General features: G+C 39.1%; 2 protein-coding genes and 1 pseudogene across 4 annotated transcripts in view; 2 read left to right on the top strand and 1 right to left on the bottom strand.

The window, feature by feature from the left end:
- RBKS (ribokinase) overlaps positions 1-18384 on the bottom strand; it is an 80446-nt gene extending 62062 nt beyond the window's left edge. Inside the window, exon 1 of the mRNA XM_019660676.1 lies at positions 18209-18384. Coding sequence (XP_019516221.1) covers positions 18209-18297 — 89 coding nt within the window. The 5' untranslated portion in view covers positions 18298-18384. The remainder of the gene's footprint in view (positions 1-18208) is intronic.
- Positions 451-2000, top strand: LOC109392773 (riboflavin kinase pseudogene; annotated as a pseudogene).
- Positions 18385-18566: 182 nt separating the features above from the next.
- BABAM2 (BRISC and BRCA1 A complex member 2) overlaps positions 18567-26046 on the top strand; it is a 374448-nt gene continuing 366968 nt past the window's right edge. For all 3 annotated transcript variants that reach the window (XR_002125902.1, XR_002125953.1, XM_019658721.1), the window contains exons 1-2: positions 18567-18791; positions 22117-22268. Coding sequence is in view for 1 of the 3 variants with exons in the window: in XM_019658721.1 (XP_019514266.1) it covers positions 22141-22268 (128 nt within the window). In the remaining 2 variants the exon portion in view is untranslated. The remainder of the gene's footprint in view (positions 18792-22116; positions 22269-26046) is intronic.

Here is a 26046-nt window from a genome sequence, read left to right as displayed (position 1 = left end):
GTTTGAATCAAGTGTAGTTTTATTATCAACTGGGAAATTATGAAAAATATATCACCAGATTATTATCAGGATGTATATGTATGTGGGGGAGTAGTGAAATCAGGGGTACAGAGTGTATGTGTTTGATGGGGGAGCAGATGGCTGGGATTTAAGCAACTTATATTAACATAAGCACTGTACTTTTTTAGCCATCACTGAAATTCCTCACTCCTTTGGAATTCTACTATTTTCTTTTCTTTCCCTTCTGCATCTTTGCCCTATACTTTTATCTTTCTTCCCTCAATTGTAGACTTTCCCTGCATGAGGACAGGGACCCCGTCTGTTGTGGTCCCCATGTGATCTACAGTGCCTGTCACTTAGCATGGGGTGAACATATTTGCTAACTGAACAAATCTTTGTAAGGGTTTCCCCTTGTCTCTGAAGGGTAGCAGAATATGCCACCCCAAAATATGATTGTAGGAGTTCAGGACATGCCACCCAAAATACACTGCTTTGATAATTGATGATTTTGAGCTGCAGGCACCTGAGAAATGGCAAAGCAGGGACAGGCTTTCTCTGAACTCCACCTAAAGACAGATCCTCCGAAAGGAACTCAATTGCCATAAATCGCCTCCCTGGGAGTTTTCATCAACCAGGGAACATGGACTCTTGTCACAGGAGAGGAGACCAAAAGTCCACCCACACCCAGACAGACACTGTCACAGCTGTCATACCTCCCGTCTAGTCTAAGGGCCCATTCGTCATCCCTAAAAGTCATCTACTCTCCCCTAACAGGTCTACCTCCCTCCCCTTTCCCTATTAAAATGGTATTGAATCCTGAATTTGAAGTCATCTTGAGGAGTTACTAATTTTTTCCTGGGTTTCTCCAACGTATACCTGAGGGATATATGTTAATAAACTTCTGTTGGTTTTTCTCCTGTTAATCTGTCTTTTCATACAAGGGTCTCAGCCAAGAATTCAGAAGGGTAGTGGGAAAATTATTTTTCCTCTCCTGTTTTCATCTCTTTCCCACGTCTCCCTGCATAGCTTCCATTCTTCTGAATGGAGGATGTGGAAGTGTTGATGAATGGGAAGGAGGGGGGACTGGCAGGGATGACGGCTCATTTGTCAGGCAATGACAAGTCTATGTTTTACCAGCCTGACCCACTGCATTCCCAATATTAGCAGCATTCCTCTTTTATAAGCAAGGACTGTAGCTAGAACTCATACTGTTATTCCTTCATTCATGTATTAATTCAACAAATGTTAAATCAGTGTTTTCCAGTGTACCTCCTACAGTGCAAAATTGACTTGCAAAATGATGTGCTGTTGGGTCAGCAGCCTTAAGGGCTTACCGCAGCATGTTGCCAGTGCCTCCTGGCCCATTGTGTGTCCGCCAGGCCGGCTGGCTTGTGTCCCCAGTCTGGTCCAGGGGGTCCGGGCACTGCCTTCACGGTGCTCCCTTAGCCCTGCGGACTGGACTGCAGCCCCAGCAGACGGTGTTGTGAGGCATTTGCCTTACTTCTGCTGCGGCCAAGTGGTGCCAGGCTTTGGCCGTGTGGCTCCAAGCAGCTGGGCATCCCCACAGCTAACTTTCCTGAGCAAATAGTAGATAATCTTCCAGCTGATGGAGCCCTGGCATTTATGATGGTGGGGCCAGCGTTGGAAGTGGAGAGATCCGTAAGATGATGGTGAGTACAGGATGGAACCCATACTCCAAAAATACAGAGAAGTCCATGGAGACGCACATCATGCATACCTTCCAAGAGAACTCCATGGGAAAATCCTCAGTAAGACCATCGTGGGCTACCTCAGACCAGAAGAGAACTGTGATTCTTTAGTCACCTATTTCAGCTATCCAAGGTGATACTGAGGAAGCTAAGAAATGATGCAATTTACCGGAACATTTAAAACTCAAAGATAGACAATTTCTTCCAGAGTCCTAAGAGCAAAATAATGAATGGCCATGGATGAAAAATTATCTTACTAGTTTATTGTTTTCTAGTATTTTGATGCTCACAACTGTGCATTCTCCTCTTGATTATATTTTAAAAATCAAACATTTTCCTACAGCTGTGAATTAGTTTAAACAGTATGATGTAGTTACCATACTATGCTTCAACTGTTCAATTAAATCCATCATGCTACAGTACTAAAAAGATTCCTTTTAAAAATCAAGATTCTTGGGGCAGCTGGTTAGCTCAGTTGGTTAGAGCGCAGTGCTCATAACACCAAGGTTGCCGGTTTGATTCCCACATGGGCCAAGGAGATGCGCCCTCCACAACTAGACTGAAACAACTACTTGTCTTGGAGCTGATGGGCCCTGGAGGGGCACACTGTTCCCCAATAAAATTTCTTAAAAAAAAATAAAAAATCAAGATTCTTTTTATGTAATATGTTAAAATTTACCACTAGAAAGGTCTAAAGTGTCTTATAATGGAAATGAAATGTACATAGCTGTGGGTAACCAGGCAAGTCACTAGTCTGGGATGAAAACGATAATTCCCGTGGTAAAATACTCATATATATATATATGTACCTGTATAGCATGTGCTGCTAAACAGAGAAGCCTTGTAAAAAGTAAATGCATTAAACAGAGGTTTGAGAGTTTGTTATACACCTAAGGGGGAAAATTCATACTTTTGTATTTTTGATATTTTGTGCTTAAATATATTATTTAAACATAAAGACTTGTGAAATTTTATTTGAACTAGTCATTTCCTTTATGAGGTCAAATCATTGTATTGTGTTCATTTTTCTTACAGCTGCCTCAGTTCTAATTGGTCTAGACTCCCTCTGCCTATCACTTTTTGTCAGTCTTTTTAAAACATTAAAATGAGTGTTTTGTTTTTTTAAAAACCTAACCTCGATGCAAGTAATACATGAGTAAAAAAATCAGGTCACAGAACAAGATTAGTATGATCCGATTCATGTTTTTCTTAAAAAGGAAAGTGATATGTGTATATGTTCTCAGATATGTAAATGCATATAAAATGAAATGTTAATGAGAAGTCTCCATGAGAAGGGTAGGGAGCAAAAGTCTGTTTTGCGTTGTATACTTATGCACAGATGTATATGCACCAAGAACCTATTTGTGGATAAAGGGACACCACTTGTTCCTACTCTGGCCTCCCTGCATCTTTTTCCAACCACTGGCTCTTCCAGGGCTCCAGCGGGCTTCTTGCAGGTGCTGCCAGCAGCTTGCCCACGGCCACTCGTCTTCCCACTCCAGGGTTTCTGTCTCTCCTTTGGTCCTTCAGGCTGGCTGGCAGCATTGAGCAACCAGTTGCCCGCAGGGGTGGCCAACTTGAACGTGTCAAGCATCTTTGTATAGGTTCTTCCCACGTCCCTGCTTCGCTTTCCCTGTCCCTAGCCCTTGCTCCCTGGATCAGAGTCCTGAATAGAGTATGCACACTTAAGCCTTTGTCTTATGCTCTTGCTTTCTGTTAAACCCAGACTAAGACAGTTTATTGCTTATTTAGTTTTTTAAAAAAGTAGATGAATTAGAGAGTGGAAAGTGGAGAGCAACTAGAAAGTTACAAACAGGCAGAAGCATTCCCGAATTAGAAATCCTAATTTACTTTGAATTAGGCTTTCCTATCTTTTTAATAAACTCATGCAGCAAAGGTCAAGTTCAGGAAGGGACCTGCGCGAAGCACCTTCCCCTGATGAAAGCATTACTGTGATTTGCCTCAATTCAAACATGACATTTAGCAGAGTGCCAAAGACAGACAAAGAGCTCAAAGAAGAAAAAGGGGAGGCAGTACTGGTAGAAAGGCACTGTTTCTACCATTGAAAAAATTAAAATAGTGTAGATTTCTGAATGAGGGAGAAAACCCAAACAGAGAAAACCAGCCATAAGAAATATATTTGAATTGAAGACATATTTTGTAGCTTCAAAAAAGCCATGACATTTTAAAGTGGGACAGAAGGGAGCGCTGGTAATTGTTCATAGGTGGCTCCATGATCCTGGGCCACGAGAGGCAACCGGGGTGTGCCAGGCAGGAGGCCTGTGCCACTTACTGACTGAATCACCTTTGATAGCTTTTCCCTCTTTGAACCAGCTCCTTCTCTTGCAAAACAGGTTTAATAATACTTGTCAACTCCTTAAATGCCTGGGTTTTGTGCTCTGAGTTATTTCGCTGACAGGTGTTAGCAGAACAACTTATCAATTGCTTTTAACTTCTTGACAATGACGTGCTTGTTACAGATTCTCAGAGATGATTCATAGCAAAGGAAGGAATGACCTGGTGAAACGGATGAGCAGCGTTTAGACCAAAAAGGTCAGACTAATACTGGCTCCAGCTCAAAGTCAAGGATACGATGCCTTTTGGCTTTTGCATCCCATCCTTTCTTTTTCTGGCTGCAGGCTTCTGACACACTGTACGACTCTATTTGTATAACGGGGATCGTGCTATTAGTTATTACCCAATTAAAATTCATTGTGCTCATTTATTATTCCTACTGCCTGTACTCTTCAATCATATCTGTTCTCAGTATTTGTGTATGTCACATTTACAAGGATGAGGGTAATTTCCAAACCTAGTTAGTGGTCTCTATTTCGACCTCTGTAAAATGAACTTAGCCTCCCAACTGAAATGTCGTTCTGTGCTTCCTAACCCTACGTTTGCAGACACATATATGATTTATTGAAGAGAATGAAACATATGTTATGCTTTAAACAGTTTTTAACTGATTTTGATTTCTAGCCCATAGCTTTTCCTAGCTAACAGGTCTGGGCTAAAAAGTCATTTTGTCTGAGGTAGCTACTCCTGAACTTACAAAATAAACAATACTCTTCTAGCCAGAAGTGGCCAGCCATTCAGTGTCATATCTTTGACCCTTATTGATCTAAATTTTGCTGATGTGTGAAAAGTGTGCTAGGCACTGGGAGAGCCAGTAAAGGTGAGTACATTTTGGTCTTCTCCCATGTTATGGTCCTAACATGGCTTACTTCATTCACATCTCTGCTGAAACGTTACCTCTGCAGAGAGGCCTTCCCAGCCACCTTACAGGAGATACCCCCTTACTGTATTCATTTCTGTTAAGTATTCATTAATTCTGACAAAAAACACTAGGTTTCTGGATCAGAGGCAGCCTTTTAATTACTCATAACTGCATTAGTTAGTGCTCTGTGTCCCAGTCCCCACAGTGACATGATAAGAGAAACCTTAAAATCATGAATTTTTGTAGTTTATACAGAGGGTGCCACAAAAAAAGTATACACATTTTAAGAAAAAACTGTATTAATATATACCGATAACAATACATGAATACAAGTCACATTTGACTTCTGCAATTACAAGAGGTGCTCAAAGTGGTTACCATCAGCGTCCTGACACTTCTGGTTACGGCGAACTACTGCTTGAGCAACGTTGACCAAAGTGTTAATATCTCTTAAAATGTGTATACATTTTTGGCACCTCTGGTATAGGACAGCTGACAGCTGCTGCTGCACCTCCCTGCTGGGATGGGGATCATTTTGGTTCCATCTAAAGAACTTCCTTCAATGTTTATTACCGTGCAAGTTTCTGGGGATAAGTTCTCACAGGTGTTGTTTTTCTGTCTTTATTTCCCCTTCATATTTGAAGGATATATAGAATTCGATGTTGACAGTTCATTTTTCAAGCACTTTAAAAAGTTTCATTTAACTTTCCCTGGCTTGCATTGTTTCTGACAAGAAGTCTGTAATCAATCTTTGCTCCCCAATATGTAATGTGTGTTCTTTCCCTCTGGATGATTTTAAGAGTTTCTGTTTATAATTGGTTTGCAGGAATTTGATTACAATGTGCTTTGATGTGGTTTACATTCCGCTTATCCTGCTTAGGGTTCATTGAAATTCTTAGATCTAGACATTTATAGTTTTCATAAAAATTGAAAAATACCCAGCCATTATTTCTTCAAATACTTTTTTGTGCCTCTCCCACGTACTCTCTTTTTCTTCCTAGACTGGTTACACATATGGTAGACCACAGGTCTCACATCCCAGAGGCTCTGTGTATTTTGCTCATTTTTTTTCTCTACGCTTCAATTCAGGTAATCTCTAGCACTGTCTTCGAGTATACGGATCCTTTCTTCTGTAATGTCTACTCTACTGATAAGCCCATCCAAGTGACTCTTTAATTTCAGATATTGCATTTTTCATTTCTTAAACCTCTATGTGGTTGTTTTATACATCTTCTACTTTTCTCCTATGTTCATGTTTTTCTTTAAATCACTGAACATATTTATAATGGCTCTTTTAAAATCCCTTTCTGCTAATTCCACCATTCTTGTCATTTCTTTGTCAGTTGTGATTGACTTTTTTTCTGGTTTACGGATCATATTTTCCTGATTAATGATTTTAGATTGGATGTGGAATATTGCAAATGTTACATTGGTGAGTGTCTTAATTTTGTTGTGTTTTTCCAAAGGGTTGAACTTTGTTTTTTTCAGGCGGTTAAGTAATATCTGGATCTATTTGATTCTTTTGCGGATTGTTTCTGAGATTTGTTAGGGGAGTTTAGAGTAGCCTTTACTTAACGGCAACCTCTTTTACTAAGTTGTGTTCTTTTGGGATCTCTACCAAATGCTCCAGGGGTACCATAATGTCTCTGGCTGGATAGAACACCTCCCATTCCTGTAATTTCTGGGAAATGTTCAGCTTACAGCTCTCCAGTAGTTGCTAAGGTTTGTGGAGTTCCTTTCTATGTATGCCCATTTAGTATTTAGTGACAGACTCAAGGGGACACCTGTGCAGATTTCTGGACCTTTCTCTGATTAGCTCCTTCCTTTCCAGTATGTGTTCCCACAAATTCTAGACACCATAGTCTCCCTAAACTATGACTTCAGTTTTCTCAACTCACTCATACCGCGATGATTGCCTTGAGTTCTTCCTCTCTGTACCATGGACAGTAAGTAATGTGCCTCCAGGACTCACCTTGTTTGTTTCCTTTCTGTTCCGGATAACACTCCTTTTGTTCAGTATGTGAAAACAACTGCTTCACATATTTTGTCCCATATATGTCGCATTTCCTAGTTGTTTGTGGTGGGAAGGTAGGTCTGGTACTAGTTACTCCAACATGGTCGAAAGTAAATACAGTAATACCTTGGTTTGCGAGCATAATTCATTCCAGAAACAAACTACTCGTATTGCAAGACATTGCTCATTTACCAAGTTAAAATGTATTAGAAATGTTTGCTCGTCTTGTGGAACACTTGCAAACCAAGTTACTTGTGATCCAAGGTTTTACTGTATATTTTGAATGAATGTTCTATACCTTAAAAGACACTTAGATAATCGGGATGACAGATGCCTATGCACATAATAACTCACACAGCGAGGTGAGAGCAGGGCAAAAGGGCTGTGTGTGATTGTAACCCAAGGAGAAAAATAAGCCAGTTATTAAACAGGAATGTGGTCAGAATAATGGGGACAAAAAGGGGCCACACCCTTCTTCGTTCTTAAACTGTGGGATAGAAAATTGAGTATGGAGGTGCCAGGAGAGGTGTGTGGGTCAAAATATTAAAAATATATTAAAAATGAAAAGATCATCTAATATATGTGTGTGTGTATGTGTGTATATGTATATGTATATATGTATATATCTCCTTACTGCCAGCTGAGAGAAACCCAGAGAAGGAATAGAAGCTTGGACAGGAAGGTACAGAATGAGATAATTTTGGAACTAAAAGCTGCAAAAGGAGAGGGCAGGAGAAATATATGTGTATAGGGGATTAGGGAATGTGGATTGGACTATTATAGGATGGCATATAAGGTATGTGGGAAAATCGAGATGCAGAAAAATGGAGAAAAGGAATTGGTGAGACTAAAGCATTTATCAAAGTTCCTGATGAAAAACTTTTTAATTCAGTGAAGAAGACAAAGTATGAAATGACAAATAACTACAAAACCAACATTTTATTTTCTATTTTGCCAATTAATTTTAGTAAATTTTAAACTCCAAAATGACTTCTGTCACCACGCTGTAATTATCTAGGCTACTTCTTCCTGCCATCTGCTGGTGTAGGTTAAAGAAATACAAATGGAATTAATTTTATCCTAAGGAAAATATAATTAGAAAGATAAATCAGCATACAAAAATGTATTCTGGAGTCAATTATTAAAAGTTTTAATTTATCTACTATTTTTGGGTTTTGGTGCTCATGCTTTCACGTTCCTATCATCATGAATAATCAAGAACTGATTATATTTTATTTGAGCTCCATAATTCATTTGTAAGGTGTGTTAGGGGAGGCTTTAGCATCATCTCTGTTTTAGGGAGACAGTGAGAATTAAAAAAAAGTAATGGCTTATCAAAATGCACATAGCTGTTAGGTGGTTAGGCCTAATTTTAATTCAGGTCTTATGATTCCATTGCTAGGATCTTTAAACCATACTATGCTACTTTCTTTGACAATTTGCTTTCTCTCATTTTTCTTTGTTTATTGCCCAGCAAGTGGTGAATTTATTGACAGGAGGAGGATAGGATAGTGTACCCCCAGAGTGGTGGGAGTGGGCAGGCTGGGAGAATAGCCACTGCCTTCTCTCAATTTTATTTTCATGAGAACTTTTAAGATTTATTCTCTTAGCAACTTTCATAGATGCAATACAGTATTATTAACTATAGTCGCCCTGCTGTACTATTGTATATATCCCCATGACTTGTTTATTTTATAACTGGAAGTTTGTACCTTTGGACCCCTTTTACCTATTTTGCCCACCTTCCCACCACCTGCCTCTGGCAACCACCAATCTATTTTCTGTATCAATGAGCTTTTTTTTTTTTTTTTTAAGATTCCCATATAAATGAGATCATATAGTATTTGTCTTTCTCTATCTGATGTATTTCATTTAATATAATGCCCTCAAAGTCTATCCATGTTGTCGTGGAAAATCCCACATTTTCTTTATCCATTCATCCATCGATGGGCACTTAGGTTGTTTCCATATCTTGGTTATCGTAATAATGCTGCAGTGAACATAGGGGTGAATATATCTTTTCTGGGTAGTGTTTTTGTTTCCCTCAGATAAATACCCAGAAGAGGAATTGCTGGGTCATAGGTAGTTCAATTTTTAATTTTTTGAGGACCCTCCATACTGTTTTCCATAGTGGCTGCACCAATTTACATTCCCAACAGTGCACGAGGGTTACTTTTTCCTCCACATCCTCACCAACACTTATTATTTAAAAAAAAAAACTTTTTAGTAATAGTCATTCTAACAGGTGTGACATAATATCACATTGTGGTTTTGACTTGCATTTCCCTGATGATTAGTAATACTGAGCATCTTTTAGTGTACCTGGTGGCCATTTGTGTGTCTTCTTTGGAAAAATGTCTATTCAGATCCTCTGCCCACTTTTTAATTGGATTATTTGTTTTTTTGCTGTTGAGTTCTTTATATATTTTAGATATTTTTTCTCTCAGTTTTGACTCTAATATTGAACATTCAGTAGCTGTAACAAACACTTGTTTAACATTATTAATACGAGCATAAAAAAATAACAAACTATACTGAAAAAGACCTATATAGTTCATTCCATTCCTCTACTTCTTTTGGCCCTGGTACTAAGTGATGGTACAGGGGAAAGTGGTCGCCTCCACCACAGTGTCATAATAAATTAGCATTTACTCTTAAAATCTTACTAGCATTTCAAATCTGTTTGCATATCTGATTCCCTATGCCTGGAAAATTCTTTCCCCTGCTTCTGTGCTGAGCTAATCCATATGCATCCTTTCAAACTCAACTCAGATATTACCTCCTCTGAGTCCTAGTGTAACAGTGTGGGTTAGCTGCCCTCCATTCTAGCAACCTATGCATGTTTCTCACATTCACTTCTGTACACCATGGCTTAAGACTGCCTGTATGCATCATGTGTCCAATAAATATTTGTTAAAATATATATTAATAGTGCCAGATACCACTTTCATGAGTGCTTACCGTAAGATAAATACCACACTAAATACTTTTTTACCACTAAATCGCTTAATACTTACAATAACCCCATGAAAAAGTTATTTTTTCCTTCTCCATTTCACAGATAAGGAGGATGAGAATTAGATTTAAAAACTTACCCAAGTTCAGCCAATAGAATATGGCAGAGCCAGGACTCAAACCAAGGTTGGTCTGACTCCAGAACCCATTATAATATATTATCCACAGATGTACTTAAAGCCCTTTGGACCTGTCTGTATTTCATGTTTTTATAATTTCTTGTGTAATTTCTGGTAGCTATGCATCTGATGAACACTGGAGTTTTGCAAGCTGAACCAGGATGCCAAGATGGAAAGACCAAATACGGTGCTCCTTTCCCCAGAGTTCAGGAGGAATTAAGTTGATGAACAGAATGTTCTCAAATTTAACTTTTCCTCTTAAACCCTTGGGCACACTACTCTGTGTAAATTATAATTTAGTAGAAGAGATAATGCAATTTCTTCTGAAATATGAATACAGTTATCTTAAGCTTAATATTTTATGCCATTCCACAAAAAGCATCATGACTTCTTTGTGCTCTACAAACTCAATAAGTTTGAGAAACAGTATTCTAAAGAGTAGTTTATTGTAAAATAACATGTTTGAAATGAATCCAAGTACATCAGAACCCACATTAAATGTGAGTGGATTACATTCTCCAGGTAAAAGCCAAAAAAATTAGTTATAAAGAAATATAACAAAACAAACCAACAAAAAGACTAAATCCAGCTATGTGTTTGACCCACATCCAAAACATAACTAAGAAATTGACAAGTCTACCATCACGGTAGGTCATTTTAACATAATTCCTTAAGTAACTGACAGATCAAGCAGACAAAGTCAGCCTGGCCTAATGAACATATGTGAAACACCGTGGCTCATACCTATCAAATAATAATATTTCTAAAATATACATTGAACATTTACAAAAATTAACCAGGTACTAGGCTATAAATAAAGTCTCTTCAAATTTCAAAGAATGTTATATTTAGAAAATATTCTCTGACCTTAACACATTTAGTCTTCATATATGTAAAGAGGTTAAAAAATGCTTCTAAAATAACTGATGGATTAAAAAAACATAACGATATTTGAGAAGTCGTTAGAACTACATTATAATATAGTTGTTTTTCCTCTCTGGAAAGCACAAAGCATAGAATTCTTCTGTCCCATAGATGAGATTCTTTCCAAGAACGCCACTTTCTAGGTCTTGTCAATTTGGGAAAGCTATCTGTTAGCATCAGAGTTTGCTCATAAAGGACCAGAGAGTCCATGCTTGATTTATGCCTATTTTACTTAACAGATGTTTTCAGCTATTTAATCCCCTGAACATTTCTTGAACCTTTTCCCTCTTCTTTATCCCCATCACTACTGTCCTAGTTCAGGCCCTCAACCCTTGTGAAGATACTGCCTTACCTTTCAAATGGGTCTCCCTATCTTCGAGAATGCCTTTGCTACCTTCAAAACTCTGCCTTCTTTAAAATCTGCCTTTGGCACTGAATGAGCGATGTGAAGTACAAATCTGACCATGTCATTCTCTACTTTGCGCCCTTCACTGCTTCCCAGGGCCTGCAGAATGAACCCACGCACTGGAGCATGGCTGATGAGGCCTTGCATCAACACCTGACGTCTGATGCTCTGCAGACCCAGTGGTTGCTGTCCCCGGCATACCCTGTGCATGCCCACATTCGTGACTCACTCTTCTTTTTTGCTGGGCTAGCACTTGCTTATTTTTCAAGACTTACCCAGGGAGCATCTCATCCAGGAACTTTTCCCTGTGCTCTCACAGAACCTGCAGGTACTCACAACATCATACTACGATGATCTATTTTTGTGTCCTTGAACCAGAAATTCCTCAAGAACAATGACCACATTTTACTAACTGCAGTATCCTAGCAGTTAGCACAGTCCTGGTATTTCAATATTATATACAGGTGATCAAAATACTGGAGCAACATTCATCACAAAGCCCTCCTTGCCTTGGTCTCCCAAGAATGTAGACACCAGGGCACAAAGAGCCGACAGAGGAATGGATGTAAAGGGACTGATTGGTAATACCACACAGTAGGTACTCTTTCTTGGTCATATGTAATTTACTTTTTAACATATATTTTATGTTAAAGAATTAACAAATTTAGCAAAATTAGCAAATTTCCCATAAAAGATTATTTTATTTTTTTTTGTTTCAGGTGTACAAAACAATGTAATGGTTAGACATTTACACTCCTCACAAAGTGATAAGCTCCCCCCGCAATCTATTACCAATACTCTGACATCGAATATAGCTGTTACAATTCCATTGACTATATTCCCTATGTTGTACTCCACCTCTCGTGAAACTATATATATATATATATATACACACACACACACACACACACACACACACATACACACACACATAAAATATATTTAATTATAGTTGACATTCAGTATTACTCAACCTCAGCTTCAGGTGTACAGTGCAGTGGTCAGGCATCTACACAGTCTATGAAGTGATCTCCCTGATAAGTCCAATGCCCATCTGATGCCCTACAAAATCTTTACAACATTATTGATTATATTCCCCAAATTGTATTTCATATCCCCGTGATTATACATTGTGACTACTAATTTGTACTTTCTAATCCCTTTACCTTTTCCCCCATCCCCCCTCTCATCTAGCAACCATCATTCCCCTCTCTCCCCAATATCTCTGAGTCTATTTCTGTTGATATTAGGGAATGCAGGTGACAGAAACATGTTTAACAAAGTATTAATTTAATTTTGATTGGTAACTGATAAGCAGCTTTCAAGATCCATTTAAGGAGCAGAAATAACAATTAAGGATGATATTATATTCCTCTAATATTGGGAAAGCATGATACTTTTTGGGCCAACATTCCTTTGGCTTTTGCTTTCCTGAAAATGTAACTGCAAGAGAGATTTTTATGTCCTAAATATGAGAAGTTAAGAGGTTTCCGGTGCAATGCAGGTTAGAGGGTACTGTAGTATGTCAACACATTTTAGGTACAGTATAAAACTTTGGCTTATTTTTTCTTTTTTAGTAACATGTTTCATCCACTTTGGATCTAAAAGCTTCTAAATTCACTTATTCCACTATCCAACTAAAATCTTTTGAGAATTAAGCAATCATTTTCTGACTTGCCAAGGATTAAATTTGGATACTTGGTTGAACATGAGCCTTATCTTTCAAACCATCACTTTTAATTGGAGCATGTAAAAGGATAACATAGGATTTTAGTTGACATCACAGTCTATTGCCATGGAAATGTAAACATGGGTTTCTATTAGATTTGTCTCAAAGCAAGTTTTAGTGGTATACAGAGACGGAAAGACAGGAGATAAATGATGTAAGAAAATGTATCCTTTAAATGTTGGAGTGCCCTAGGAGCTCAGACCCTCAGTGATCTCATCCTGCCTCACGGCTTTAAATACCATGTCCGCACTGATGACTCTCACATTTGTATCTCTAGCTGGACCTCTCCTCTAAGCTCCAAACTCAGGTATCTGTCTTTTTGACTGCTTCAGTGGGATGTCTGAGAGGCACTTCAAATCTCACGTCCACTCTAAGCTCCTGACATGGCCCTCTCCCCACCCCACTTGCTCTGCTCACAGTCTTCTGCATCTCAGCGAAGGGCAGCTTCCCTTTCCGCTTGCAGAGGTTATGAACTTGGGAGTCATCCTTCACTTATCTGGTACTCCTTAGCAAGTCCTGTCAGTTCTAGCTTCAAAATATAATCACTTCTGTTTTGCACTGCTTTCAAGGTACCATAATTTCTTACCTAGAGTATTGCGATCAAGTCTGAACTAGTCTTCCTGCTTCTGCCTTTGCCTTCCTTCAGTCTATTCTCTCTTAGCCCCCAGAGTGATCATATTGAAATGTAAGTCAGATTATGTCACTCCTCCAATGGATTTTCATCTTATTCAGGGTATGACCCAACGTCCTTTAATCATCATCCCATCCCCGCTCTCCTTTCCTTCTTCAGCCTTGTTGTTCACTGATCATAAGAAGCATGGTCCCACCTCAGGACCTTTGCATATGCCTTTCCACCAGGTATCTGTATGGCTTGCTTCCTTTCCTCCTTTAGGTCTTTACTCACAATCAGCTTCTCAGTGAGGCTTTCTCTAGCCAATGATCTAAAATTACTACTCCCATCCCCATTTTGTGCTTTATTTTCCTCCTTAGTATTTATCTAACATACTATGTATTTTACTTATTTCTACTGATACTGCCTCTTCCACCAGATGTAAGCTCCATGAGGCAGGAATTTTTGGCTGTGGTTTTCATTGCTGTATCCTCTACACTTAGGAAAGTGCCTGACACATAGTATAAAGTCAATAACTATTTGTTGAATGAATAATTGAAAAAAATGGGTGGTACATATCCTAAGAAATAAAGATTATTAGTGAAAGCATGATTTAATCAAGGCCTGTGAGCCTAATGTCTTAAAAAAGTTCATTTGTTGTTCGGTTTTCATGGTAATTTGTCTTTGGAGGAACTGACTTAATTTCCCAAAAGAACAGGCATGATTTATCTTAGCAATGTGAAACTTCATAGATAAGTGTTTAGGGAGAAGGAAGAGAATAATGATAAATACAGGTGGGTATTAAATAATGTCCACTGTTTGCCATGTTAGCTGAGCTAATGATTTTTACTATTCATAGTGGACTAAAATTAGAAATGAATAAAAAAAAGTTGCTCTTTGATTGGATTAGCAGTGTCTGGCACACAGTAATGTAATATATAAAGAGAGCTGGACTGGATGCCATCCAAGAGGGCTTAGTTACTGAGTAGTTGTATTTCTAGTGATTCTACAGTATAGGCATGGGTGTCCAGGCTGGTTACAGTTAAACTTAGAAATAAAATAGGGAATGGTAATGAAGATATTATCTTTAGACCTGAAAATTATAAATGCTTCGTTGTTATTCCTTATCAGCTAAGCAGTTAATGAATGTATAGACTATGAGCCCTCAAATGAACTTTAGATGACAGGGCAATAAATACTAAATAGAGTTAGAGGTAGAATGATAAAATGGAAAGATAAAGGTTGGGAAACCTGGATTCCAGCTTTCACTATGTCGCTAATTGGCTATGTGATTTGGGTTGAGTCATTTAACCTCTCTTAGTTACCTCACCCATAAAATGTGGATAATGGACTAATAGGCTTCAGTGATCTTCCAAGCTCTAAGTATTATAAGATTTTTTTTTTTACTTTAAGCTTAACCACTGTGGTAGGCAGAATAATGCCCCTCCACCCCTCACCCTGCCCCAAAGATGTCCACGTCCTAATTCCCGGAACTTTGGATATGTTACGTTACACGGTGAGGGGGAATTAGGTTGCTAATAAGATGCCTTAAAGTATGGAGATTATCGTGAGTTATCTGTTTGGGCCCAATATAATTGCAAAGGTTTTTTTTTTTTTTTTTTTTTTTTTTGTAGCTGAGCCATCCAGCCACCTGTTGACAGCTCAGTGGCTGCTCAGCTCGGGCCGGGACTCGAACTGCTGCTGCTCAGAGCTCAAACTCTTGAGCGAGCTCTTAACCAACTGAGCCACTCAGCCGGCCCTGCAAAGGTTCTTAAAATGTAGAAGAGGGAGGCAGAAGAGTAAGCGGCAGAGTGATGCCGAGAGAAAGATCTGACTGACCATCGCTAGCTTGGAAGATGGAGGAAGGGGCCATGAGACAGGGAATGTGGGCAGCCTCTAGGAGCTGGAAAAGGAAAGAAAACAGGTTTCCCCTAGAGCCTTCAGAAAGGAACACAGCTCTATAGACACGTTGATTTTAGCCCAGTGAGGCCTGTGTCAGACTTCTGACCTCCAGAACTTAAGTATTGAATTTGTATTGTTTAAGCCATTAAGTTTATGGTAATTTGTTACAACAGCAACAGGAAACTAATACGATCATGATATATACCATAACTAGCAAAACTGGACCCAAATCTATCACAGATGCAGGGTTTTAACTAAAACTCCGATACTCGGGTATTTTGTAAAGATCTCCAGAGGTAGAAGTAGTCAGACACCATGAGAAGTTTGTAGAAAAGTCATAGGAGAGAGTCTTTGGGGTAATAAAATTACTAGTGATTCACATGAAGGGTAGAAACCTGGATATTTTATGAAGGAAAGAAAATGGCAAGAAAAGAGCAATTGGAGGTGATCCACAATGTAAGAGTTTCTTACTTCTCTGGACCTCACTTTACTCATCTATAAAATAAATGTAGGGCTGCGATAAATACTTTCTAAACTCCTCTAGCTCTGAAATGAGATGCTAACATGGGCCTTTGACACCCTGCCCTCCCCAAAGTTTGAAGACTATTCATTTTAGAAAGTACTAGAATTATCTTTAATGTCTGATGGTCAGACTTTACAAAGAGCTCTTAGTTTAACAAGAAAGTGGCTCTGAATTTTAACCCTGACACTCTTATTCAGGTAGGTTACTCAGGAACATTATTTAGCTTTCTTACTCTGCTGCCACCTCACCTATAAAGGTATGGTAAAAATTTAGGTGGGTTTTCTAAGGAATGAATTATTTTAGATGTCTGAAAGTTGATTCCTTTATGAAACTAAACTTTAATTATATTTGATGGAACTATTTCTAAAATGAAACACATGCCCTACTTCTACATAAAATTGAACGGGCACCCTGCTTCCTTTTCTTGAAAACAGAGGTCATAGTAGTAACATCAACTATTATAGTGGGCTGTAAGACAGTGATGCTTTAGAATGCAGTCAGCAGACTATGGCCGGCAGGCTGTGTTTACAAGGGTGGGAGATAATAGTTTTCACAGTTTGAAAGGGTTGTTAAAAAAAAGAAAGAACATGTGACCTAGACCCTAAATATTTACTACCTGGCCCTTTACAGAAACTTTTGCTGACTCTTACTCTACACAAAGACGTGTAGGCCTCTTCACCAAATGTGACAACCAGATTGAACATTATGCTCTGTCACCAAAGGAAGCACATCTATCTTGGCACAGGGTCTGACAAGATAGCTCAAATATTTGAGGAAAAACAAAGGCTGCTGACATCTGACATTCTTCTGTTGCTTGTTGTAACTCTCCTACTCACTTGCAGGTTTTTGGCAATCACTATACCTGCCCCTAGCAGTCACTCGCCTTTTCTACTCTCCACCTTTCTAATCTTGGCCTGGAAATTTGATAAGTGAGCTTATAAACATTTTAAGCAACAAAAGATTAAATTGGTTATGTGAAGACCCTAGAACTATTTTCTAAGTAAAACACAGGTGGTTTGGTACAGGGATTTGGTGACTTATTTGGGTTGTTCCAAGGCCTTTAAATTTATTTCTAGGTTCTCTGCTACCCTTTGGAAAAGCAAGGTTGCAGGACAGACGAGGTCTTACTGCAGTATGCCTGATCATGTTTTATTTTTATAATATAAAAAGAGCATTATATCTGAAAAGCTATTCACCAAAATATTAAACTTTAGCCATCTGAATGGTAGGATTTTCTTGGAATATCTGATTTTTTTTTTACAATGAATATTACTTTTATAATCAGAAAAGCCATTTTCATTTTTAAAAAAAGAAGGTAAATTGGATCTCTCCATCCAATCTCACTGATCTAACTTAACTATTTTCATTTAGCATATTTTCTTTCAGCACACCTCCTTTCATTATTTGATCACTTTTTAAATATTGTGATTGTAATATATTGTGATTGTAAATATTGTGTTTACGGGTTTTTATTTTGACTCACACCTGGGTTGCCATAGGTTACCCATGGTTACTATAATACTGAAAAATAAACTATAAATATGAAGTACTGCAGGAATGAATGTGGTGAAAGGTGACTGAGCTTTTTGACCTCTGCTCCATTCACTTTATACAAGTTCAGACGAATAACACCCAACCTAGTGTTAACATTTCACAAAACACTTTCCTTCATTTAGTCCTCACAACAACCCTGTGAGGCAGGCATATTCTTGGAGGTATAATGACTTGGCCAAAGTCACTCACTCGGCTAGTCAGGGGACAGGCTTATCAGCCTGGTCAAGACAACAGGTCTTTGGAGGAGCTTCTAGTAGTAACATTAGAGCTTTCACTACACCCTGGCCTCTATGTTCGCTCACCTGACAGTTACCTTTAGAAACTCAAATCCTGCCTCTTCCACGCCATCACGGCACACTGAGGGCTGGGGAAACCTGTAGCTCACACCGAAAGCTAACACTCTCCATCCCCAAAGCCCCAGTGCCAAAGCAGAGAAGAGCACACAGTCGGCCCCCTCCCGCGAGCCGCGTACCGGCCCCGACTAACCTGACTAGGTCGGTCATGCAGGAGCCCACCACTACCACCGCCGCCACCTCCTCCTGCCACTGCCTCCCGGGTTCCCCAGACGCGGCCATTGCTCAAAGGAGGTGCTCTCCAACCTGGAAGCTGCCCTTTACCCTTTGTCCGACCCCGTAACCAGAGACGCCGCTCCTACACTTCCTAACGACGCGGGCCTTCCCGAAGCCTATGCGGGTCGCCCACCTGAATGCCCGAAATAACCCCGCCCACCAACTGCCCCTCGTTGTTCCAGGAATTGTCTCCCTGCACCGCCTCTCATTACAGGGCCCTTTCGCTAGTTCCAGACTCCGCGCTGCTCGACATGCAGGGGGCAGGCGCTGAAGCAGGAACTTTCAGGCGCTGCTGGGACGCCTTTCCGAGCACCCGGCTCAGCGGGCCGGGGGCGCGCACGCCGCCTGGCTTCTGGGCCGCAGGAGGGGCGGGGCGGACGTGCGGGGGCGCGCACGCATCCTGCCCGCGGTGCGCGCGCAGGTCGGTGCGTCGGTCGGGGGCGCGCTCGGGTAACCTGTACCCCACGTAGTCGCCGGTTACCGAAAGGACTAAGTTCCAGGTACCTAGACTGGGGCTGGTGCGGGGAGGATGGATCCCGAATCGCACAGGTGGCGCTGAGGACCGTGGCTTAAATATCCCCAGGGCTTGCCATCTCTTCCCATAGAGAAGGCCCTCGTTCCAAAGATGCCCTGTTTATCCCCATCACGCTGGTCCCCTCAAGAACGAGACCCCAAGGCCAGGAGTTGCTCTTTTTCCTTATGTAGCCCGCCCCCTGGTCCCCGATTAAGCTCAGACTCCTTCCTCCGTCTCGCTTGAGGAAATCATACAATTTGGGGGAAGGGAAGCGTGTCCCCTGTCAGATCTCCCCTAGAGTGGGGTGATCATTCTTTGGGTCTGAGCCGATTTGTTTTTCTTGAATGTTGTTCCGTGGAGAGATTACTTCCCCCGTGTAACTTCCCTCGTGCGCTGTATGACGTCGACGTGACGCAGCAGAACGCCAGCCCTTTCCGTTCCATGACGTCAGCAGGGCACATGTTTCCGTGTTTGTCATCCCATCTTAATTGCAAAAAACTGGATGATGCTTTAGACGTCTTTGTATTCCCCAGGTGGCCCATCAAAGGACTTTATGTGACCCTATTTTGGGGCAGCAGATCCTTGTAAAAATTGTATTTCTGCATTTTCCTCCTATAATATGTCAAAATCAGGAAATACAAATTGCCTAACTGGCTTTCAAGGAAGGCTGGTCACCATAAACTTTTGCTTATCCCCAGATAAGCATCTATTACAGTGCTGCGATGTGTAAAAGCTACTGCTAGGGGATGATGCCCCACCCAATGTCCAGGCTCAAAAGGACCTCACCAAAGGACCATCATTGGCTCTTCTGTGACCTTTGATTTTGGAGTCATTATTTTTTTCCTCTCCTTTAGAAAAGTCACAACACCTCACGGTTGAAACAGATTTTAACGCAGCATGGAATCTTGAACTGTCAAAAAATAGCATTATGGCTGTTCTGGAAACAAAGACAGAAATTCATTCCTTTTAGGTGTCATCCTAAGGTCATGACAGTTGCTGAATTGGAATGGGTTGTTGTCACCTTAAGTATAGTTTGGCTCTCGGAGCGGGTTTGTTCCCTTTAGCTTTTGACTAGTGCATCACTTCAGCAGCAGGCCAGCCATAGTCTAATTTGTTTCTAGTTGTCAAGCAACCATGAATTTAAATCTATGACATTTTGTCTCCATTTTACAAGATGTATACTTAAAAAAAACTCGCTTTGATGCTTTGCTCTTTGGTGATTCTAGTTATAAATTCTTATTTGAGAGAAAGATGGTAATAGTGGACTTTGAGGGAGACCTGGATTTGAAGTTTTTTGTTTTACTTTTTTATTTTTATTTTAGTTGGATTTGAATTTTGATCCTTCTGCTTGCAAGGTTTGTGATTTTTAACAAGTTATTTAGTCTTGCTGAGTTAATTAGCGTTCTTATCTGCAAAATGGAAACAATAATATTAACCAGAGGACAGGATTTTTTTGGGGAAGTAAATGAAACTGCAGCCAGGTGGGTATCTGAGGAGATGTTCAGAACGTGTTGATTCTGTTTCCCTTTTTCATAGAAACGAGAGATAAAATGATTATAGGCATTATGGGAAAAAACATGGAAAAAAATTCTGTACTGTAGGTGAGATCCTTTTGCTTTTTTCTGAGGTAAGTATTTTTGTTTTTGCGTATGATCTAGATAAGCATCCTTTCAAGAACCGTGACATCAGTGGATAGAAAAAAGAGTGGAAATGTTGAAGAATAGAGAATAGTAGGCTTCAAAATGATAATATGGATTAGTATACTTTTCAAAGACCCATTATAAAAATTATCTGTATCACCTGTTCAGTGGGAATTCTAATAGCTTCCTTACTGCCCAGGATTGTGAATATCAACTGCAGTTATGTATATGGAAGCGCTTTATACGTGATCAAGTGTTATAAAAATGCATATGACTTTTACGATTGATAATACCATGCATTAGATGGTTATTACTTTGTGAAGACATTGGAATGGTGGAGGGATTTCATCTGTTAAGTGGTCAGAAGAGGAGCTTGTTTTATATTTGCAGAAAGGATTATTTGAGTACTAAGTGTAAAGCTTTTACTTCCTCAAAGGGTACTTACTACATAGGGTCACATGTTACCATTTTTTGAAAGATCACTTCAGTCTTTCCCTTTGCTATTGTCTGAAATGATGAAAACAGGTACTAGTTTTCAACATTTATTTTAGCAGAGACATGTAAATTCTCATATGGTATAATATATGGAAACTAGAACCAGAACATCATTTACTTGTAATTCGCAGGAAATTAATTTCCTTTTGATATGGGTTTATCCTTTCAGATTGAGGAAGAAAATGATCATTTAAATTGACTTATTCACCTCTGAAAGTAGAGGCTTTCATTTAGAAATCTATTAGGAGGAATTAATGTACTCCCTCCCCAAGCCCCACGGTTTCCAAGTAATTTAGATATGATTTGTTGGTTTTACTTCTGTATTTTCAAGTTTTATATTTCAACCGTGAGGTTTTGTGAGAACTTCTTAGTGCCTTGCAGACTTTTAGATCCATGTTAGTTTGTGTTGCTGAATATCTGAATAGGTGTATGTTTCCATGATTTAATTGTTAAGTAGATTTTTGCTACACCTATTCCTCACATACACTATCCTCTACCAAAGTTTTGAGGGTATGTTATCGTCTCCATACCTAAATATTCCTCTAGCTTTTGTCTCCTTCATTTATTTATTAAAAAAATGTTTATGGGGTATTTAGTTTGTGACCTGTCTCCAGCTGAGAGACCCCTAAGCATGTAGTTATAATATACTGTGGAGAGACAGTTATGAGGAGAGGTATATCACAAGTAAATAATTTCTATTAAGTAACATTTGCAAGCTGTTATGCTTGTTCTAGGATTTTATATAGTGTTATCAATCAAGTTCTTATTCCTAGTGGGGACACAGAGGGAAGATTTCTGACCTAGTGGTATATGTGTTAGAAGTAGAAGATTGTCAGCGAAGGCTTCTTAAGGCCTCAACTAAAGTAGAACCTGCCAGTTGTCAGATAGAATGGACGGATTTAAGCAGAGTGTGGCAGTGTAGAAATCAGCTTTGGAAAGGAGGAGGGAATTGGCTATCAAGGGCTGCCTCTGTTCCTGAAAATCAGTGGTGTAGCCTATGCCCTAAGCAGGTGAGCAGCAGGGAGATGGTTTGTTTCACGAGAAGAGGCCGCTGTAAGACAGAAGTATTTATTCATGCAGGAGAAACTTAGGTGTGCTGTGCCAATTTTTAGGAAGCTTCTTATATACCTGGTTCTTTTGGATACTCTGATCACCCTTTTTCCCTTCTGCTTTCAGTGGTGGTTTGCAAGTCAAGTTAAAATGTCCCCAGAAGTGGCCTTGAACCGAATTTCTCCAATGCTCTCCCCATTCATATCTAGTGTGGTCCGCAATGGAAAAGTGGGACTGGATGCTACGAACTGTTTGAGGATAACTGACTTGAAATCTGGGTATGTACTAGAACCAATGCAACCTTTACCTAATGAAAAACCTTTCTTGCCAGACTCATGAAAACTGGCCACAGAAATTCATCAAGTCATGATTTTAGCACGTGTTGCTTCAGTTGGTTTTTTCTAGCTCTTGATATTTTATGTTTCGAGTTGTTTTGTTTGTGTTGTGGGCTACTGCTTTATGGCCATTGCTTTATGTGTTTTGGGGGGGCCTGTTTGCCACATGGTTTTTAGAAAGTGTTGTTTTTCATTCATTACTGGTTTTCTTGTTATGTCTTCTGCAATCCAGCATACACTGCAAGAGTCGGGTGTTGGGATTCTGAATTTGATAATCTCTCCTAATAGGAAAATTATAATAGCTAGCTAAAATCAGTCATTTTTTTCATAATGGCAAGATCTCATGCCTACAAAAGTTGCATTAAAAAAAAAACCTCAACTTTTTATTTTGAAATAAATTTAGATTTACAGAAAAAATACTATAGAAAGTTAACGTTGTTACAATACTGTTAATTGTCCTATAAGCCTTATTTGAATTTGGCCAGTTTTCCTATTAATGCCTTTTTTTTGTTCTGGGATCCAATCCAGGATACAAATTGTGTTGAGTTGTCGTGTCTTCTTAGTCTGCCCAACCTGTGACAGTTCTTGTCTTTCTCTGTCGTTTATGGTTCTGACATGTTTAAAGATAGCACTGGTTAGTTATTTTGTAAAATGTCGCTCAATATGGGTTTGTCTAATGTTTTCTCTTTATTAGAGTGAGAAATGCATTTTTTCCAAGAATACTACAGAAGTGATGTTGTACCATTTTCAGTGCATCACATGAGTACATGATATTCATGTGTCTTATTACTGGTATGTTAACTCCTTGGTTCAGATCGTGTATTCCAGGTGTCTTCACTGTAAAGTGGCTTTCCCTTTGTAATTAGTATCTTGTAGAGTGATGCTTTGAGACTGTGCAGAAGTCCTGTTTGTCATCATACTTTTGTCCATTGATTTTTAGCACCCACTGATGGTTCTTGCCTGAAACTCTGATTACTTCGGTGCTTGGCTAAGAGTGATTTTCTATTTCTCTTATTGCTCCCACATCTATTAATTTCAATTCTACTATAAATAAGTGCTTTTCTTTCTCCCCCAATTATTTATTTTTTTCATTTATTTTTTTATATCAGTGTGAATTTTTAGGTATTTTTTTATCTTATGGGTTATAATCTGAATTGATTATACTGTAATAAGTACTATCTTCATTAATTTTATTGCTCGGTTGTTCTAGCCTTTGCCATTGGGAGCTCTGTCAAGTTGGCTTTTGTGTCCTTTTGACATATCTCCATCATTTTTGAGCACTTTCTCACTAGAAATGTTACCTTCTTGATTCTCTTTCAGCTTTCTTTTTAGGGTTTTGCCTTCTACAAATTTGCTATGTTTTGACTAAGCTTGGATACAAAGATATAGACCTACATTCTTTAGTAGCAAGATAAAGAAGACTAAATTAGTTGGACATGCCATTGGAATACCAGGATACTTTTTAAAAGATCTGGTATTACCTTCAATTTCTTTTTGGGGTGACGAAAATGTTCTTAAGTTAGATAGTGGTGAAGGTTATACAACTCTGCAAATATACGAAAAGTGACTAAACTGTGCACTTATAAGGGCGAATTTGAGGGTATGTGAATTACATCTCAGTAAAGCTGTCATTAAAAAACACTAAACATATGAACCAGAGATGTTTATTGGCTGGAACGGATAGGACATAGAAATAGGTCTTTATTTTTTAGTTGTCACATTCTTTTCAGAGATATTGAAGACATGACAGGGGACTAATGGCCAGAGGACTGGGGACTGGTTTTTGTAAGACGATGTAAAACTGAACTTCTGACTTCTTTTTTCAGTATCCTAAGAGAACAGTTGGTCCTTTGACATAAAGTCATTCTACTCCTTTTCTGCAGACCCCTCTCCGGTGCTCCCTGATTCCTGAATGTTTAGTTCAGTGTCTAAGTGTGAATAGTGGCCCTGATGATAAATTTGAAATGAATCCATTAGACCTGGCCCTGGCTGGACTAGATCTGTGAAAAATTTGAAACGGCATTTAATGACATCTAGTATTTATGGAATTTGCCTTCCTCAGATTTAAAAAAGGAATAAAAATACCTCTACCTACATTAAGAGTTGTTATACATAAAATGATGTGAAAAGCCTTATTAATCTAGAGCATTATTGATGCCTTTTATGTAGTCCTTGTCTGAAAGATCCATGCAAGTTCTTTAGAAGCTCATTAACAGTTCTTTCTTCTGTCCTTCCTTCAGCCAGAGTTGGATTCCTCAAGTTTCTATAGCAAAACAGTGGCAGAGTTGGAAAAAAGAATGGCTTCTTTTTGGTGTGTCATTTTTGGCATTCCCCTTTCTTTCAAAATCAGCAGCACTCACAGTTATGAGAACTGGGATCCACATTTGAGATTTCTGTTAAGTCAAAGGGGCATCCATATAGGACACAGTCTACACCAAGTATAACATGAAGAGATGAGTTTTAGAGGTCACAAGAGCCAGTCTTGTTACTATTTGTAGCTACTTGCTCTGGAAGGGATGAGGTCTGAGGATCTATATTGTAGATCTGGCTCACAGGAGGAATAGAGAGGCAAGAATCCATTCAAAGTAAGATTTTTAAAAAATAGTAATTCATCTTTACTTCTCTTATGGCACTCAAATCTTTCTACCATGTCTGTGTGTGTTTCTAAACTCCATTGCTAGGCTGTCAGTATCTTAAGGACAGGGTTCTTGTATAATTCATTTTTATGCCTCCTTAAGGTGTTACTGTGGTGGTACCTTTGACACGTAGTTTAGTAAGTAAAGGTTGAATGAATGAATGGGTTTGATGTTTTCCTAGAGAAGTTGCTTGATTTGGGGATCAGAATGGTGTGGACTTGTGGCTCAGAAGAATGTTTTATTGGTCTGGTAGTTTATTGCTTAAATTCTGTTACACATAATCCTTTTAGATGACATTCCCTGACAAATGAATTGACATTTTTGAAATTACAGCAATGTGTATTACAGCACTGGGCTTACCCTTTTATGTGTAATATATATTGATACTAAAGGGGCCACATTTTTAATTTTAGGGAATCATTCCTTGAGTCCACTGAATGTTTATTAGCTCTCTGCTCTGTGTTAATTTGATCATAAGCATATGCTATTTGTAAGAAGCCATGTTTTGTCATTTTTAATGATTTACTAATCTTGAAGGTGTCTGAGTGTTCAGCATTCTGGAATGATGCCTGACGACTATAACAGAGAGGAAAGCAGAGAGGGCTCACTGCAACCTATGGCAGCCGAGCCTTACTATTTTTTTTCAGCATGTCACAGTGGCTCAACCTTATTGGCGCGTGGCTGTGTTTGGGGCATCGCTGTGACATCTCATTCACCCACAACTACCTGTTGCATTTTTTGTCCATGTTCTGAATTTCATTACTTAATTAAAAATAGATATTCAGTGTACTTGATTACTCAATAGAACAGTTTTAAAAGATGAGTGTTGTAAGCTTTGAAGACCAATCTCAATTTGGCAGCATTATTCTCTCTAGCTGGCACGTTGAACCTTTCTTTATTAGACTGGTGCCTGGAAGGAAGCTGCTGCCCTCAGAAGCAATTTTAATTTTGAAGATGGACAGCTTTTTAACAATTCAGTATCTAGTCACGTGACTTTTCCATTTCACTTTCCTTTCTGTACTCTTCTGGGATCTCTTCTCTTTTTTCTTGCGCATATCTTTATACTTTATATATTTATTATGTAT

This window comes from Hipposideros armiger, unplaced genomic scaffold (genome assembly GCF_001890085.2).
Source record: "Hipposideros armiger isolate ML-2016 unplaced genomic scaffold, ASM189008v1 scaffold_0, whole genome shotgun sequence".
Classification (NCBI taxonomy): Eukaryota; Metazoa; Chordata; class Mammalia; order Chiroptera; family Hipposideridae; genus Hipposideros; species Hipposideros armiger.
This window is presented reverse-complemented; position numbering and strand designations above follow the sequence as displayed.